The sequence below is a fragment of the Vicugna pacos genome, chromosome 30 (assembly GCF_048564905.1).
Source record: "Vicugna pacos chromosome 30, VicPac4, whole genome shotgun sequence".
NCBI classification, from domain to species: domain Eukaryota; kingdom Metazoa; phylum Chordata; class Mammalia; order Artiodactyla; family Camelidae; genus Vicugna; species Vicugna pacos.
In genome coordinates, this window is record NC_133016.1 from 9,421,134 (window position 1) to 9,438,279 (window position 17,146).

Consider the following 17,146-nt stretch of genomic DNA (forward strand, 5'->3'; position numbering starts at 1 on the left):
GAAGTCGCAAAGAAAACTAGAAGCCATTGGGATGAAGGGCACCACGTAAATGACGGGGAGGCAACCGATTATGAGTGAATATTGAGGAGTAACTTACAAGATGGTAGGTGGGCACCTGGTAAATTACCAGCATGGCCAGAAACTGTAAAAGGGACACTGGGACATTGGCTAGAAAAGGCAGTGGGAACAATATTTTGTGTTTTCACAGTATGAAATACAGGAATGAGAGGCTACCGCTGAGAAAATATCAAGAGACATACAGTCATAGGAAAATATATTTCAGACAAACAAGGAGGGAGAGGGACAGTCCTAGGAAAAGGAGGAAGCTGCAGTAGGTTCCTTGGCAGCAGACAGGAAGTCCAAGGTGAAACAAAGAAGAGGGAGTTGCCCCCTAGGAGGAGCAACTTAACAGCGCTGACCATCTTCCCGCCCTTCACAAGGAACGAAGGTTTAGGAAGACAGGACATATTTCTTCACCAACCTGTAAAGGTATAAAAACAGCAGGGTGGTTCCTGAAAGGGTAAATTCCCCTTTGGTTTTATTGGGTTCCTGGATATTTGGAGCCAATGATGTCAGTCTATATGCAGAAAATACAAAAGGCTTAGGTCGGCAAGTACCGCCTTAGAAACCATTGTGACAATTGATGAGTCTTCTGTGACGCTGTACGACATCAGCGTGTCGTAACTTGTCTATTACCTGCCAGGAGCACTTTTCAAAACCAAGGGGGAAATATATGACATGACTTCTTATTTAACCAAAATTCCTCTAAATCTAAGTAATTCCTGGTCCTTATCAATCAATGCCTTTCCTCAAAGCCAAACCGCACGACAAACCTGCGTGATGCAGCCACAGGCGAATCAGCCTCAGCCGGGAGCTCCCGTCAATCCGTCTGGGCTGCTCTGTCCCCCGACGTTTCCCTCATGCTCCAGGCTGAGCTTCTTGCTTCTGCTTCACTAGGGTCAGGCCTCTTTACCTTTGAGCCCAAAGAAACCCACCCCACTCCCACTCCCAGCCTCCGTTTGCTCTGTGACGGTGACGTGCGGCCCAGCCCTGAACAGAAGCTCCTGGTCCTTGTGTTTGTACTTTCCCATCCTAGGACTTGTCTCCGGCCACTGCCTTCTGGTTTGGACCTCTTCATCAAGATCAGTACTCCACCCCCTCCCTCAGCCTTACCTAATCACAGCTCAGGGGTCCTTTTCCTTCAGCCCCGTTCAGGTGTTCTACACACAGACAGAGGAGACCTAAGAAGAGCGGAGCCTGGGGGCAGGGGGATCAGGCAGAAATGGCTTTCAGTTGTACAACAGGGATCCCTTCTCCCTTCACAGCCTGTCTCCATCCCCTGTGCTTCTGGGACCTCACTGTAGGTGGCACTTCCTGTGAATGCGTGACGTGCAGAGACAGAGACTCAGCGACAGGACTGTCCACAGCCACAGGGGCTGGTGCAGAGAATCAGAACTCACACCTCCGGACGCTCATCGCGTTCTGCTGGGAATGTGAAGTGGGGCAGCGGCTGTGGACGGCAGTCGGGTAGTTCTAAATCAAACGTAGACTTGCCAGAAGACCCAGAGATTTCACTCTTAAGGATATGCCTACGGTGTGAAAACGTAGGTCGACACTGAAATGTCTACATGAGAGTTTATGTCAGCCTTACTCACAAGGCTTCACAAGACCCAAAGTAATGCACACATGAACGGATTTTTTTTAGTATATCATACAAAGAAACACTATTTAGACCTCTAAAGCAAAGAAGCACCAATTTATACTCCAAGATGAATGAACCTTGAGGATATTATGCTTAGTGAAAGGAGTCTGATACAGAAGGGTGCATACTCTGTGATTCCAGTTACAGTAAATATCCAGATTAAATAAACCCACAGAGACAGGAAGCAGATTAGTGGTTTCCAGAGACTCGGGGAGAAAGGAGAAATATGGAAGGATTTTCTTTCGGGAGTGAGAAAATGGCTCTGGAATCAGATCATGGTAGTTGTTGCACAGCCCAATCAGTGTACAAAACACTAGTGACTTGCACATTTTTAAGTGGTGAACCTATAGTACAGAAGTCCCTGGGGACCTACGGGGGACTGGATCAAGGACACCCCAGGATTCCCAAGTCCACGAGTGCTCAAGGGCCTTGTATAAAATGCCCTAAGGCCTATGTACATTCTCCTTTATGCTTTAAATCATTCTTTAATTTCTATAATACCTAAGACAATGGGAAAGTTAGATCAGTAGTTATGAATACAATGTAAAATAGTGGCTGGAGTAGGGCAAACACAAATTTTGCTCTTTGGAAGTTTCTGGAATTTTCTTAATATACATTTTCCATCTGATTGGTTGAATCTGTGGATGCAGGAACAGTGGAAATAGAGCGCTGACTGTATGTGCATGATATCCCACTTGGAAAGTCGGTCCGCTGTCCAAACTTCCCACATTTGGTGGTAGGGGAGACCCTGCGCCGGACGCCTTGGACATACAGGCTGTCCCCTGCCACCGCCATGTCGCAGGGTAGAGTCTACTCTAGGGAAGAAACGAACTTCCTTTTCTCCACCTCTAGTCCCTCTCAGAGTTACTCATTTCTTCCAAATCCCGGCTGGATGGCGCCGTGTGGGGGAGTGGAGGGTGGGCAGGATTTGGTCCTCTCTCTAAGTCACACACACAGAGATACATCCCAACTTCACCTCCCACTCCCTGCTCCTGGTTGTCTCTGACTGGAGCCCTAGAGGAGTGTCTGAGCCCCAGCATCCCCTCCTAGCGACTCTGAGGCCCACAGAGGAGGGTTCTGGGGCTTTCGTGTTCACTGTCTCGCCCCATCACATGTTGTGGGAGGACATTATCTCTCTGGAGAGTGCAGAAGAGACAGGGGGTTTCCATTTAAACAGGAGGAGAAATGGCATTTGAAGCCCACAGTGTATCTAACGTAGTGTGGAGGGTGGGTACACGTGCAGCTTGTGAGCCAGCTACCTGCCTGTACAGCCCGCCTGTGCAATTCATGACCCAGAGAAACCTGGGCTTTGGTTCAGCCACTGTGTGCCTCATTCTGTCATCTTTGAAATGGGGAAAACAAAGGGACCAGCCCCAAAAGGTGTTTAGACGGAAAGGGTTGAAGACATTACCCCACGCAGTAAAAGTCAATATGATTTTACTACCGAAACACCAGACACATGAAGACGCTGAAGCTTCAGTGACAAGACACGTAACCATGGCATTCAAACAACACTTTTTCCTCCTTTTTCTCTCAGGCATTAGACTTTGTTGTCCAACCAAGAATCTGAAGCTGGCGTGCTCAAGGGCAGGCTGAACAAATTATGCCATGATTCTGCGGCTCAAATAATTTATTTTTCTGTTTAATCTTTGTGTGAAAGTGAGAATATTGCCACCAAATAGGCCCCTGTTTGTATCCATGGTTCTTCTCAATGAAAACATTTTAATGCTACAAGGAAAACAACCTCCCACTGACCTCAGAAATCAGAGAAAACTGGGCTTGGCTGCCAAGGTACAGCCTCTAAGGGAAGGCAGATGATGCTTCTTCTCCATCTATTGCAGGGACACCTCGTCCTTATCTCGTACGCTGAGAATTCAAGGTATTTTCTGGTTATTAAGAATAATTCCGAAGGAACTCGATCTGTGAGAAAGCCCTTTCAGAGCATAAAATACAAAATGTAAGCTTTTTAATTTTTAATTTTAAAGTGACCTTAAAGACATTCAATGTGTAAGAGAAGAAAGCATTTTAAGGGCTCTTCCTGGTTGTGGGTAGGGGCTCGGATCATGGGAAGGCGTTGGAATTAACTATATTCTCATTGGTAATAGAAAGGCAGCTACATGCATTTCTTATGAGCCAATGATTGCAGGTCCCAATTTCTGCTGCTGAAAAGGAAATACAGGAAAAGAATAATACTCTTGTCTTTACTCATACAGATTTCACCGCAGGAAGGTGACGGTCACTCAGGAAGCTGGTGGTTAGCCTGGTGAAGAAACCAAAGGTTGATTTACTTGAAATTCCACCTGCTCTGGGCAGTGGGAGGTGCAAGAGGGAGCTATATATTCCCATCTCACCGCTCACCGCGCAGACACTGACAGGCTCCCCGCCCACCTCTGCCTCCTCCAGGATCACAGGTAAGGGCTGCCAGCAGCGCTGCTTCACTACACGGAGCTCTTCTGAAAGTAATAACAATGATGTGCATCATCTCATTGGTCTGCTTCATTATGTCTGATTGTACTTTACTTACTCTGCCAGGACAATAGGAAAATGCCTTTTTCATCTGATTTACTCTTTAGGTAAATTCTTTATTTCCAAAAAGAATCAAATACTCCATTAGGAGCACATGGGATGGGGGGGTAGCATGTCTGGCACCCACAGATCCTTCAGAAAAAGTCAGGGAAGTGCCTCGTGAGACACGGATGCATGTGACCACATCAATCTTTGTCTCGGTATCTGTTACAATGCATTTTCTACCCAGTCTTAGTACAGTCAGCAAGGATGGAAAGATAAAAGTCTATTTGTTTTTTCATAAAAGTTGTCTTTAAATATTAATTTCGATACTCCTCTAATGATGAAATGTACACAAGTACACTTTAAGAGGCTTGAAAAGTAAAAAGAAGACAAACATTAGTTACCAGAATCCCACAACCCATATACACGGCATGATGTCTTTTAAGAAAATTACAGACTAACCTTCCCTTCAGTAAAGTCATTACAAAATCTCGGATGCTTTTCCAGGAGCTCCAGACAGCATCAAGACACCATGGATTCACTCAGTGGACCAATCAGCCACTTCACAGTCGATCTGTACCAACAGATCAGACAGACATCAACCGGGAAGAATATCTTCTACTCCCCCCTCAGCATCATGTCAGCCTTTGGCATGCTTTACTTGGGGTCCCGAGGAAACACTGCTGCACAACTTCAGAAGGTAGGTGGCAGCTTCCTTTACCTGGAACAGTTGGCACTGGTTCCCCTGTTGTCTTGTGTGCAGATGGTCCCAGATCTGGCTGTCCCCAGGGCTCACACAGAGAGCCGCAAGCAGCCGCGTGACTGGGTGGGCCTGGAGTGCTGGGGGACACACGTCTCCCCCAGTACCTGGCCCCCTCTGCTTCCCTGAGCCCAGACCTCCTCTGGGACCCGCATGAACCCCTACAACTGCCCCCAACCCGAGGGGAAGAGCTCAGGTAGAAGTGACACATTGACTACACTCCGTGGGAGACAGCTTGGCGTGCTCCCTCTGCAGTGAGTGAAGATGAATCAGGAGTCTTTGAAGCGGCTGGTGATCAGCCCGCTTTGCTGTGTCGTCAAGGAGCAAAATGCTTACACTTTGCTTTGCGTTCTTCTTGAGTCTTTGTTTCTTTATTGATTTTTACTTTAGTTTGCTTTGGGCTTCTCTTTTGTTTGTTTTCTTCGGTTCTTGCTTCCTCTTTCTTTGATGAAGGGAGGTCTTTAGAGTAAAGTTCCCTCGTCCCACTTCCTGTCTCCCGCAGGCCCTTCACTTTAAGGAAGTCGCAGAGAACCCAACAGCAGGAGCCACAGCGGATCCCGTGAGTCCCGGGGCACGTGGGCCTGGAAGGAGATCACACAGCCAAGACGGTCACACGTTACCCCCGGAATTTCAGATAAACGGAGAAGAGTGTACTTTCAGGGGAATCTTAAGCCAAGTAGATGGGACAGATTGTTTCTCATTTCATATTACATACTTACTTAATTCATCTATTTTCCTGAGAGGAGATTAGCTTCTGCTTAACAGCAGGTGCTCTGGAGCCCAAAGGTAGCTTCGAATTCCTGCTCTGCTCTTCACAAATGGGGAACGTGGCAAAATACAACTACTCTGGGCCTCAGAGACCTCATCCCGATGAGAGATTTCTGCTGTACATGCAAATACATGCAAAACATGACAGCAGTGCCTGGACAACAAAAAGCCTGCTAGGTGATACATACTGTTATTATAATAACCATAATGATGGTAATCACAATACGTTACTAAAATTACAAAATTTTACTTAGCTCATAAATAAAAGTGAAAGTAACCATACGTTCAGGTATACTTTGGAAAATGATTGAATGAGAGTTCTGGTATGCAGCCCAAATGCTCCATAACTTTTAGAGCAAGTAGAGGTTCTAGATTCAGACAGGCCTGTGTTGAAAACATGGCTCTGCCACATTTGTTCTCCAGGGAGAAGTTTTTTACTTATCTGAGCTTTCCTGATTTCATGTCAGTTGGACTAAATAAAGAGATGCTGATGGAAAGCCGTTAGCAGTGTACCCGCCACACATGACTCTTAACCCAGAGCGTGGTGGCCGTGAGTGAACAGCCATTGAGCACAAACTGTAGGTCTTAGAAGGTAACCCCACCATGAAGTACAAGGGGGCTTCACGTCACAACATAGGAAATGATGCAAATTAGACACTCCTGTACCACTGGTGACCATTAGAGATGCAGTCTCGTTCTAGCCCTTAGGGTTACCTGGGAAGCCAGATCTGACTGTGAGACAATGAAGGCACAGCCAGCAGTGCAATGGTGCTGCATCTCTGGTTCAAAGGAGAAACGTTTGGAGTATGTTAGAGCAGGAGGCATTTCCGGGAAGACTGAGTGTAAGGATTACAAAGGATATTTGAGGTAAAATACACCACAATTGAATGATAACAGCAAACCTTATTGATGGGGATGCCAAAATATAGGCACAGATCTGACAAAATTAGGTAGTTTTACTATTTATATCAAGAGAAACTGATGAGCTCTCATTTTGATGTTTGAAGGCTAAAAATCCAGAAAATCATCACTTTCAAAAGCTTCTGACTGAATTAAACAAACCCACCAACGCCTATGAGCTGAAAGTCGCCAACAGGCTCTATGGTAGAAAGGAGTTTCCCTTCCTTCAGGTGAGTTTCCCTGGCCTGCCCACACCTTTCATATGCATCCTGGTCCTCTGCCACCCAGTCTCCAAATGGGGTAGAAGAGGGAGGTGAGCCTGGCTGACCCCCACGGAGAGCATTTACCCCAGGGACTTCGGGTTTCCGCACCACAACGCACCCTCAAGTTGTCCCAGAGCCTGACCACCCACCAGTGAAGTGGGGATAGGATGGTCCCACGTCCTCCCTCTGGTCATGATGGAACATAATTTAATTTGGGGATGTTTACAAAGTTACTCATGAATTACTCTTAATTCCTCCTTTCTTCCTTCCCATGTCAAAGGAATACATGGATAATGTGAAGAAGTTGTACCTAGCCAGTGTGGAATCTGCTGATTTTGCGAATGCTCCAGAAGAAAGTCGACAGATGATTAATTCCTGGGTGGAAAGACAAACTAATGGTATGTTATGAAAGGTTATGAAAGGGTCACTCACTAAAAAACACTTGAGTCCCCATGATGTGTGACCCCCCGTGCTGGACACTACATGCAGTGCCAGGAGAGGGGTGAGATGAGACTTCAGAGGATGGAGGAGGACATGCAGGTGGTGGGATGGTCCCAGTAAATGTGGAGAGAAACAAGGGGACCCAGGAGGGATCCCAGCACCAGCTCCTGGAAACACAGCTCGAGTCTGGGGGTGAAGTGTCTTTGTGAATCCCAAGTCTTGGCTCAAGCTTCACTTGATTTCACACTTTTCTCTTTAAGTTAGAGACAATATTAAAAGGACTCCCTTATCCTTTGTTAATTGGGAAACAAGCAGCTCTCCTCTATACCGTCCTTCTTGTCACTTGCCGCAGAGCTGCATGGCCCTTTGTCCATGCCCACATCCTGCAGGGATGCTCACAGCCATCTCCCCAACCACGGCAAATGGCTGGACAAAGTCTCCATCCTCTGAACCACGTCCTACCTCCATCCCAATTATGGATCAAACCTACAGCAATTCAAAGTGGAGAATGAAGAGGAGGACACCCCGGGGAATGGTGTTAGGGTCCATGTCATTCATCCTGAAGAGCACTGAGGCCTATTTCCTCTGAGTAGTGAGTCAAAAGTGAAAAGATAGGAAGAGAGAGAGGAAGGAAGTAAGAGTTATTAAGAAAGGAAGAATAGAACAAAGTCAGAGGAAACAAGAGAGGAAAGCAGGTGTTGAGGGCACCGGGAGGGAAGGATACAGCGAGAGAGGGAGGAAGTTGACTCCTGGAAAGATCAGCTGAAATCACTCCATCCGTATTCAGTGTGAGATGACGGATGTCTCCACAGACAGAGGCTGAACACCTTCCCTGTCACAAGAAGGGGTCTCCATGAGGGTACCTCCATCAGGCTGGTGACTCAGGGAAATGGCACCTTATAAACTTCTGGGCATGGTGTCCCTAATATGGTGACTTGTGTGAATGTTTATTGATTAGTTGTAACTTTCAAAGCATCTTCAAGAAAATCCACTTGTGCCTTCAGGAAGACCTTCCATTTTCTTTCCTTGCAGAAAAAATCAAGGATCTATTTCCCAACGGTTATATTGACAGCTCCACCATTCTGGTGCTGGTGAACGCCATCTATTTCAAAGGACAGTGGCAGCAGAAATTTAAGGAAGAAAACACTGTCGAGGAAAAATTTTGGCTGAGCAAGGTATTGTGTATGCTTTTTTTTAAAAATTGTTTTCTTTTTCTATTTTTTTTAATGAGGTGAGGTAATTAGATGTATTTATTTATTCTTGGAGGAGGTACTGAGGATTGAATCCAGAACCTCATGCATGCTAAGCATGGGCTCTACCACTTGAGCTATACCCTCCCCTTATGATTTACTTTCGTAACGTAATACAGCTCTAGCTGAAATGTGAAATTTACATATGTAATTATTAATGTACAACTGCACGTAGAAAATCAATTTGTCAAGGCTCTCTTTCCTTACATAATTTTTTTCTTTGATTAGCTGGGAATCCTTATAGAAACTCTTGTCTCTAACTCACAGATTTCCCAGATCATCCCTTAGAAGGAGAACGGGTTTGGTATCTCAATAATATTATACCTTTACTGACTTGTGTTCACTTGGCATTTGTTTCCACATTAATTTCTTGCAGGATAGAAGCAAATCTGTGCAGATGATGAAAGAAACCAAAGACTTCAATTTCGCCTCCCTGAAGGACATGCAAGTCAAGATCCTGGAAATACCGTACAAAGGCGGGGAGCTAAGCATGATGCTGCTGCTGCCCAATGCAGTAGATGGACTGCAGAAGGTAAAGCTGTGCACCTCCAAGGCTTCCTACCGTTGCTTCGATTCCTAGCAATGCAAACAAAATAGGCTGTTCATACATTGGTGGTGCTGGCTGGCAGAGATCCAGCACAGAACAAACAAATAAAATAAATTCCTATGGGTCACAGTTTGATAGGAAGAATATATAGAAATTCTGTCCATCACAGGTCACATTAATATTCTGATGAAACTATGGAATGTCAGTTCACAAAAATACATACCTAGATGCAGACCTTAATATTTTGCAGCCATAACAACCTGCAGTAAAATCCAGTCCACCCATTTAAAAACAGGAAAATAACACTCACATGTAGCGGACAGATGGAAATATTTGCAAGTTCATTCACAAACAAGACAAGGAAATGGAAATAACACAGGTAACATATTGCATACTAAATCACAGTGGTTTTGTAGACTGTGGGCAAATAGATTTACTTTGATCCCCACTTTTCAATGTTGAATTATTCTGTTCTGAGGAACCCAAAAGTCATTCAGAGCTTCATTGCTCGGAGTTTAAAAAAAAGAATTAGAGAATTTTCCTCTTCTCATGTTATAATAGTTAAAGTTAATATGTAAAAATGGCAATATACAATGCCGATATCTTACATATAAAGGACATTCTGTTAAGGGTCGTCTGCAGTTACTGGAGTGGCTGCTGCTGACGCTGACGTGGCAGTGAACTTCCCGCACTCAAAATGTATATGGAGTGACACTGGCAACTGGAAATCCTCGGGGAAAGTCCTGTGACAATAAATGGGAACAAACATCAGATTATTCTTGATCCAGCTCTGCAGTCCCCATTAATTGGGACCCCGGGAACCCCAGTTCTGGGATTTTAGCCTATGGTAACAAGTCTAAATGAGGCAAACGCTTTTGGACAGAAGTGGCTCAAAATAATGAAAAATTTTAACCAAGGAACAATGGTACATGTTTGTGTTACCAGTAGTTTAGCTTAGGGATTGACATGCGGTAAATGTATATTCAAATAGATGTTCATTAACTAAAGATAGATACACTGAGTAACAATTTAATGAAGTATCATATATCAATTTAAACCTGATTAGAGAAATATGTATCTCTACGGAAAAAGTTTACAAGTAGGTCAAGAAAGAGAAAAGAATGAAAGCAGGATGTATGCTATGAATGCACAATGTAAAACTTTATGAAGGAAAGGACATTAACAAAGAAGTCTTTGAAAATGAGGCGTGTCACACATATGCAGCATGAGAATTGGACAGTTCATCTTTTACAAAATAGTTTTATTTAATGATTCTGTTGCTGCATATATGTATATATTTATATATTTATACCTATATACATGTATAGATATTTATACATATGCATCTAATTATGTGTACATATATTGAAAAAAATAGCAAAGTCATGAAAATATAAGATCTTTTATTTGATTAAATCATATGTTCAGGTCTATGTTACTTTTGCCTCCTCAGATTAAATCTAATCACTTCAATCTCCTGTGTTTACACTTATGTTAAGATAAAGGTTCCCCACACGTTACAATCCAATGTTAAGCTGGCTCCATGTCCTTGTTTTCCATCATTACAGCTGGAAGATAAACTCACTGCTGAGAAATTATTAGAGTGGACGAGCTCACAGAATATGTGGAAGAGTCAAGTGGATTTACACTTACCTCGATTCAAAGTGGAAGAGAGCTATGACCTCAAGGACATACTGGAAGCCCTGGGGGTGGTGGACGTCTTCAGTTCACGGGATGCCGACCTCTCGGGCATGACCGGGGAACACAGCCTGGTGGTGTCTAAAGCCGTGCACAAGTCCTTTGTGGAGGTGAATGAGGAGGGCACTGAGGCCGCAGCGGCCACAGGCATCAGTACAGCTTTTACATCAGCATCAATACCACATTTTGAACGTTTCCATTGTGATCACCCTTTCCTGTTCTTCATCAGACACAACAAGACCAACAGCATCCTCTTCTTAGGCAGACTCACTTCCCCTTAGATGTGGTTACCGTTGCACGGCCCTAGGGGCACATGCACAGAGTCCTTCTGATACACTGATTGCTGGAAGCAACAGGTTCTCCTTGATGTGTTTCCCTTTCTAACCTCATGGTCATCACTAAGAATCTAACCTTTGAAATAACATTTCTCTCTGTCTCTCTCTTTCTACAATCACATGTTGGCCTACTTTATTTCCCAGTGATAATTTCTCTTCAGAAAATGTCCAAAATGAGATACAAGTATATTTCAACACTTTATCTTCATCTAAATTTGAAACATCGTATCTGTTATCTCAAAAAATTATAGCTACTATTCAAACCTATTCACCTAGACACCCATATTTCTTTGAATTTTGGTGATATCTGGGACACTTACCTGTCCTCATCTCTTGGTTTTATGAAATAAATTATCAATAAAACAATGACTTATTCATATCATTTGTTGCTTTTCTTCTTTTTTCTTTTCAACAACGTGCAAGCACCTACCAAACATAGAAAAGATAATTTAGAAATATATGACTGCATTTTTAAACATACAAAGGTAATAGAGCATGATGACCCAGAAGAGGGAAGCCAGTACCAGAACGTGAATGGCTCTGTAACCCGTGTCCAGAACTTAAACATGAGTCTAGAACTCAGAGACTGGATATAAACTGAATCTCTAAAGATGTGAGGCTGATGATATGATTAGAGTTACCGAGAGAAATATGGTCATTGTAGCTAAAGGCAAGGATGGCATCACACTGGAAAGGAGAAAGTGAAAAGAAAGGAGGACCAAGACAGGACCATGAAGTACATCAAGATATAAATGTCAAGTATTGCCAGGTTTTATTTTCTAGAACATAGCTTTTTAAGAAACGTCAGGAAGAATCTTTTAGAGTTGACAGGTATGTTAATGACATAGATTGGGGTGATGGTTTCATAGATGTATACACATCTCAAAACTCATTAAGTTGTACACATCAGTTAGGTAGAACAAATTCCATATCAATCATTTATCAATAAAGCTATGTTTTAATGGAAAGTAATAAAAAGAAATGCATTCTATGCCTAAAAAATAAAAATAATATAAATTTATAAGGGATAGAATGCTTATGTGCTACAAAGTACCACCCCACAGAATAGCACCTCATTCCCATTGGACTGACCAAAGCTGAGATTAAAACACTCTTAATACTCTCTGTGGAAAGAATGTGGATCAACCACAACTCTCATGCGCTGCCTGTGGGCATACAAAAGCTGCAACCACTTTGGAAAGCATCTTGCAATTTTATTTTTTCCATCATATTTAGATAAAATTGACCTACAATTTTGAGTAAGTTTTAAGGGCACTACGTATTGATTAGATATACTTAGGTACTGCAAAATGATCCAGCCATAGCTTTAATTAAGTCCTCTATTATATCACAACGTTATCATCTCCTTTTTGTGAGCTGTTTTTGATCAAGGACGGCTAATTGTTGATCTCTGAAGGGGAATGGAGGCTGAGGTCTCCTACGTGGCAATTTCGGTGATGTCACTCCAGATATCTTTAAATCTCTATGGCAGAGCAACACACTTGTAGACAAAGTGTTCCTCAACTGTACACAGAGACATGTGTTGGTACTTTCTTATAAAATTAAAGGTGTACTTGCCGATAGATCCAATAATTCCACGCCTTGATTTTACACTAGAGCTCTGAATACACAAGTCACAAACGGACTGTATGAAAATGTTCATTGATGCCTTATCTGTAACTGTCAAAACCTGGGAAAAACTCAAGTTTGTGTCAGCAGGTGAGCTGTAATGCAAACAAAAGAGGGGCACTTGGTGGTAAAAAGAAGAAACTACTGATCCTGCAGAAACATGGATAAAAGCACAGCACTGTGCTGTGCAAAACAGGACCTGGACAGAGAGAGCACATGTCCTGTGATTCCACCTATACGGTGCCCTGAACAAGCAAAACGAAAGTGTGGTGACAGAAAGCTGCTTGGCGGTTCCCGAGGCTGGACTAGGGGAAGAAACTGATTGTTCAAAACTCCAAAGGAAATTTTGGAGTGAGATGAATGCTCTACAACTTGATTGGATGATGGTCACAGTGGTTTGCATTTGTCCACAGTCATCACACTGCACTCTTATAACGTGTGGATTTTACTTTATGTAAATGGTACCTCAATAAATTTGATGAAGAATGAGATAGAGGAGGAGATTTGAACAAAGCACCCATAGTAGGTATTGCCTCAGAATTATTTCTGGTGTAGGGAAGCGCTTCATAATTAAAGCTGTTTTTAAGATACCCCCTATTTAGGAAAACAATTTTCAAGGTGCATTAGGTATACTTCCATTTGATGTCATTTAATTTTATTTTATTTTAAAAAATTTTTTTAAGTTTTTTTTTATTGAGGTGTGGTTGATTTACAATGTTACTTTCAGGTGTACAGCAAAGAGATTCAGGTACACATATACATGCAAATTCATTTCTTCTTTTCACACTCTTTTCCATTATATGTTATTATAAGAAATTGAATATAGTTCCCTGTACTACACTGTAGGTCCTTGTTGCTTATCTTTTTTATATATAATAGTGTGTATCTGTTCATCCTAAGCTCCTACTCTATCCCTTCCCCACACTTTCCCCTTTGGTAACCATGATTTGTTTTCTATGTCCATGAGTTTGGTTTTGATTAGTAAATAAAATTTGTATCATTTCGTAAAAATTCCACATACAAGCCATATCATATGATATTTCTCTTTCTCTGTCTGACTTACTTCACTAAGTATGATATATGATAAACTCTAGGTCCATCCATGTTGCTACAAATGGCATTATTGCATTCTTTTTTATAGCTGAGTAATATTGCATGCATCTCACTTCATTTTAAATGGTGTGTACTCAAAAGCAGTGATTCAATAAATCTTCAATTTAAAATTCATCCTAATTCATAAAAGATAATAACTCAGAAATGGCTTTTGTGTGTGTGGAGTTGAGGGTGGGAGTGGAGGATCTGTACACTAGTATACTCTGGGACTTGAACCTTGCTTGTCACTGTATACAATGGGAAAGTCAAATATTGTCTTACTGTTTTGATGAAACTGGTTGTGATCTTGTGGTTTGGGGGCTCCCAGAGTCTGCAGAACACACAAGAAGAATCCTTTGCACAGAAGGGAATGCTGGAAATGTCTACTGGATTAGGACTTCAGAAAGTATATATTGAACTTAAGCAGAAAGTGAGCCATTAAAATATTGAGAAAGAAGCCACATTCCAGAGGGTGAAGAAGGAGAAATATGGAGTCTAGACACTGAAAAATTTGAAGGATTAAAGAAGTATATATACAGGGAGTGGCTGGAGAGACGGACTTTGCTTGCTTAAGAATGAGAGAGAATGTCAATGTGTTGACACCAGGAGGCGCCCCCCCCGCCCCGAGACACAGAGGCTCATTCAGGAAAGGTGTGTAATTACTGTTCCTGAGGAAATGGATGTGGTAATACAAAGAGAGAAGGAAGTGTTACAGGTTACAGGGCACAGAGTCTGAAGTTTAGAGGATGATGGGAAGATGAAGAAGTTTCAAAATGATACTCATTTTTTCTTTAATGAAACATGAAGAAAAGACACCAAGTGAAAATGATCAGGCTATGGGATGAGTAGAGAATTTAAGAAAGGAAAGCAAGTTTACAGAAGCTTTGAGGGAAATGCAGACAGGAGCTGACTCAAGATAATAGAAAGTTTGGGGAACACTGTTGGGAGAACAGCTTAAATCAGTAATCATGGCCCGTGTGTGTGTGTGTGTGTGTGTGTCTGTGTGTCTGTGTGTGTGTGTCAAAATAGACATAAAGTGAAATTTACCATTTAAATCATGTCTACACCAACAGTCAAGTGGCATTAAGTACATACATTGTTGTGTGGCTGCCACCAGTATGGTGGCTCCTCAAACTGGTTCCCAGAATAGTTGCACCATTCCCACCAGCAATTCTCAAGTGTTCCATGATCTTCACGTCCTTGTGACACTGTGAGCTTCTGTTGTGCACATTTCCATATCTTCTTTCTAAAAACGTCTATTCAATCTTTTGCAATTATTCAACTGGATTTTCATTTTTGTTGATCTTCTTGTTGAGTTGCAGGAGTTCTTGAAGTATTGTGAATGTTAAACCTTTATCAGATATATGGCTGGAAATGTTTTTCCATGTTCTGTGGGTTGTTTTACACTCTCTAGACGGTGCCTTACAATGCATAACAATTGTAAATGTTGATGATGTCCAAGTTATGCATTTTCTCTTTTGTTGCCTGTGTTTGGGTGCATATCAAAGAAATCATTGTCAAATCCTATGTCATATTTTTCTACTATGCGTTCCTCTAAGAATTTTGTACTTTTAGCTCTTACATTTAGGTTTTTGATTTGTATTTATAAAAGATACTTCTCCTTATTTTCTTTTTCTTGTTACCTGTCTAGCTTTGATTTCAGGGTAGTGTTTCCCTAAAAGAATAAGTGGGGACGTACTCCCTCCTCTTCAAAATATCAGTAGAGTATGAGAAGGAGTGGTGTTAATTTTCTGAAATATTGGCTGCAACTGACCATTGAATCCTCTTAGCCCAGGGCTTCTCTTTTATGGAAGAAACCATGGTTTTTCAGTGTAGAAAAAATAAGACCATGTTCATTTCCATGATCAGATGAAATACAATCTATGCACCATCCTAGGACTTTCTCATCCTAGGACTTGTCTCCTGCCACTGCCTTCTAATTTGGACCTCTTCATCAAGACTCAGTACTCTACCCCCTCCCTCAGCCTTACCTAATCACAGCTCAGGGGTCCTTTTCCTTCAGCCCCGTTCAGGTGTTCTACACACAGACAGAGGAGACCTAAGAAGAGCAGAGCCTGGGGCTGGGGTATCAGCAGAAATGGCTTTCAGTTGTAGAAGAGAGATCCCTTCTCACTTCACAGCGTGTCTCCATCCCCTGTGCTTCTGGGACTCACTGTAGGTGGCACTTCCTGTGAATGTGGGATGTGTAGAGACAGAGACAGCGACAGGACCATCCACAGCCACAGGGGCTGGTGCAGAGAATCAGAACTCACACCTCCAGACGCTCATCGCGTTCTGGTGGGAATGTGAAGTGGGGCAGCGGCTGTGGACGGCAGTCGGGCAGTTCTTCTAAATCAAACGTAGACTTGCCAGAAGACCCAGAGATTTCACTCTTAAGGATATGCCTACGGTGTGAAAACGTAGGTCGACACTGAAATGTCTACATGAGAGTTTATGTCAGCCTTACTCACAAGGCTTCACAAGACCCAAAGTAATGCACACATGAACGGATTTTTTTTAGTATATCATACAAAGAAACACTATTTAGACCTCTAAAGCAAAGAAGCACCAATTTATACTCCAAGATGAATGAACCTTGAGGATATTATGCTTAGTGAAAGGAGTCTGATACAGAAGGGTGCATACTCTGTGATTCCAGTTACAGTAAATATCCAGATTAAATAAACCCACAGAGACAGGAAGCAGATTAGTGGTTTCCAGAGACTGGGGGAGAAAGGAGAAGTATGGAAGGATTTTCTTCGGGGAGTGATAAAATGGCTCTGGAATCAGATCATGCTAGTGGTTGCACAACCTTATCAATGTACAAAAAGCAAGTGACTTGCACATTTTTAAGTGGTGAACCTTGCAGTACAGAAGTCCCTGGGGGACCTGTGGGGGACTGGATCAAGGACACCCCAGGATTCCCAAGTCCATGAGTGCTCAAGGGCCTTGTATAAAATGCCCTAAGGCCTATGTACATTCTCCTTTATTCTTTAAATCATCCTTTAATTTTTGTAATACGTCAGACAATGGGAAAGGTACATGAATAATTGTGAATACAATTTAAGATAGCTGCTGGTGTTGGGCAAACAGAAGCTTTGCTTTTTAGAAGTTTCTGGAATTTTCTTGACATGTATTTTCCAACTGATTGATTGAATCTGTGAATGCAGGAACAGTGGATATAGAGAGCTGACTGTATGTGCATGATATCCCACTTGGAAAGTCAGTCCACACTACAAACTTCCCACATCTG

At 42.6% G+C, this 17,146-nt stretch overlaps 1 protein-coding gene and 1 long non-coding RNA gene across 3 annotated transcripts in view; one reads left to right on the forward strand and one right to left on the reverse strand.

Moving 5' to 3' along the window:
• Window positions 1–4,039: 4,039 nt before the first annotated feature.
• The window catches only part of LOC102537568 (serpin B4), a 43,652-nt gene continuing 30,545 nt past the window's right edge, over window positions 4,040–17,146 (forward strand). The window contains exons 1-8 of one of the 2 annotated variants that reach the window (XM_072952203.1): window positions 4,040–4,113; window positions 4,718–4,910; window positions 5,473–5,529; window positions 6,746–6,868; window positions 7,182–7,299; window positions 8,375–8,517; window positions 8,969–9,124; window positions 10,708–11,526. In XM_072952203.1, coding sequence (XP_072808304.1) covers window positions 4,743–4,910; window positions 5,473–5,529; window positions 6,746–6,868; window positions 7,182–7,299; window positions 8,375–8,517; window positions 8,969–9,124; window positions 10,708–11,118 — 1,176 coding nt within the window. In that variant the 5' untranslated portion in view covers window positions 4,040–4,113; window positions 4,718–4,742 and the 3' untranslated portion in view covers window positions 11,119–11,526. Of the gene's footprint in view, window positions 4,114–4,713; window positions 4,911–5,472; window positions 5,530–6,745; window positions 6,869–7,181; window positions 7,300–8,374; window positions 8,518–8,968; window positions 9,125–10,707; window positions 11,527–17,146 lie in introns of those variants that run through there. The other variant, XM_072952206.1, reaches the window with a different exon arrangement.
• On the reverse strand, window positions 4,065–5,569 carry LOC140690442 (uncharacterized). The gene is made up of 3 exons (XR_012065709.1): window positions 5,307–5,569; window positions 4,673–4,784; window positions 4,065–4,155 (listed from the first exon to the last, which is right to left on the reverse strand). It is a non-coding gene; the product is annotated as an uncharacterized lncRNA (long non-coding RNA).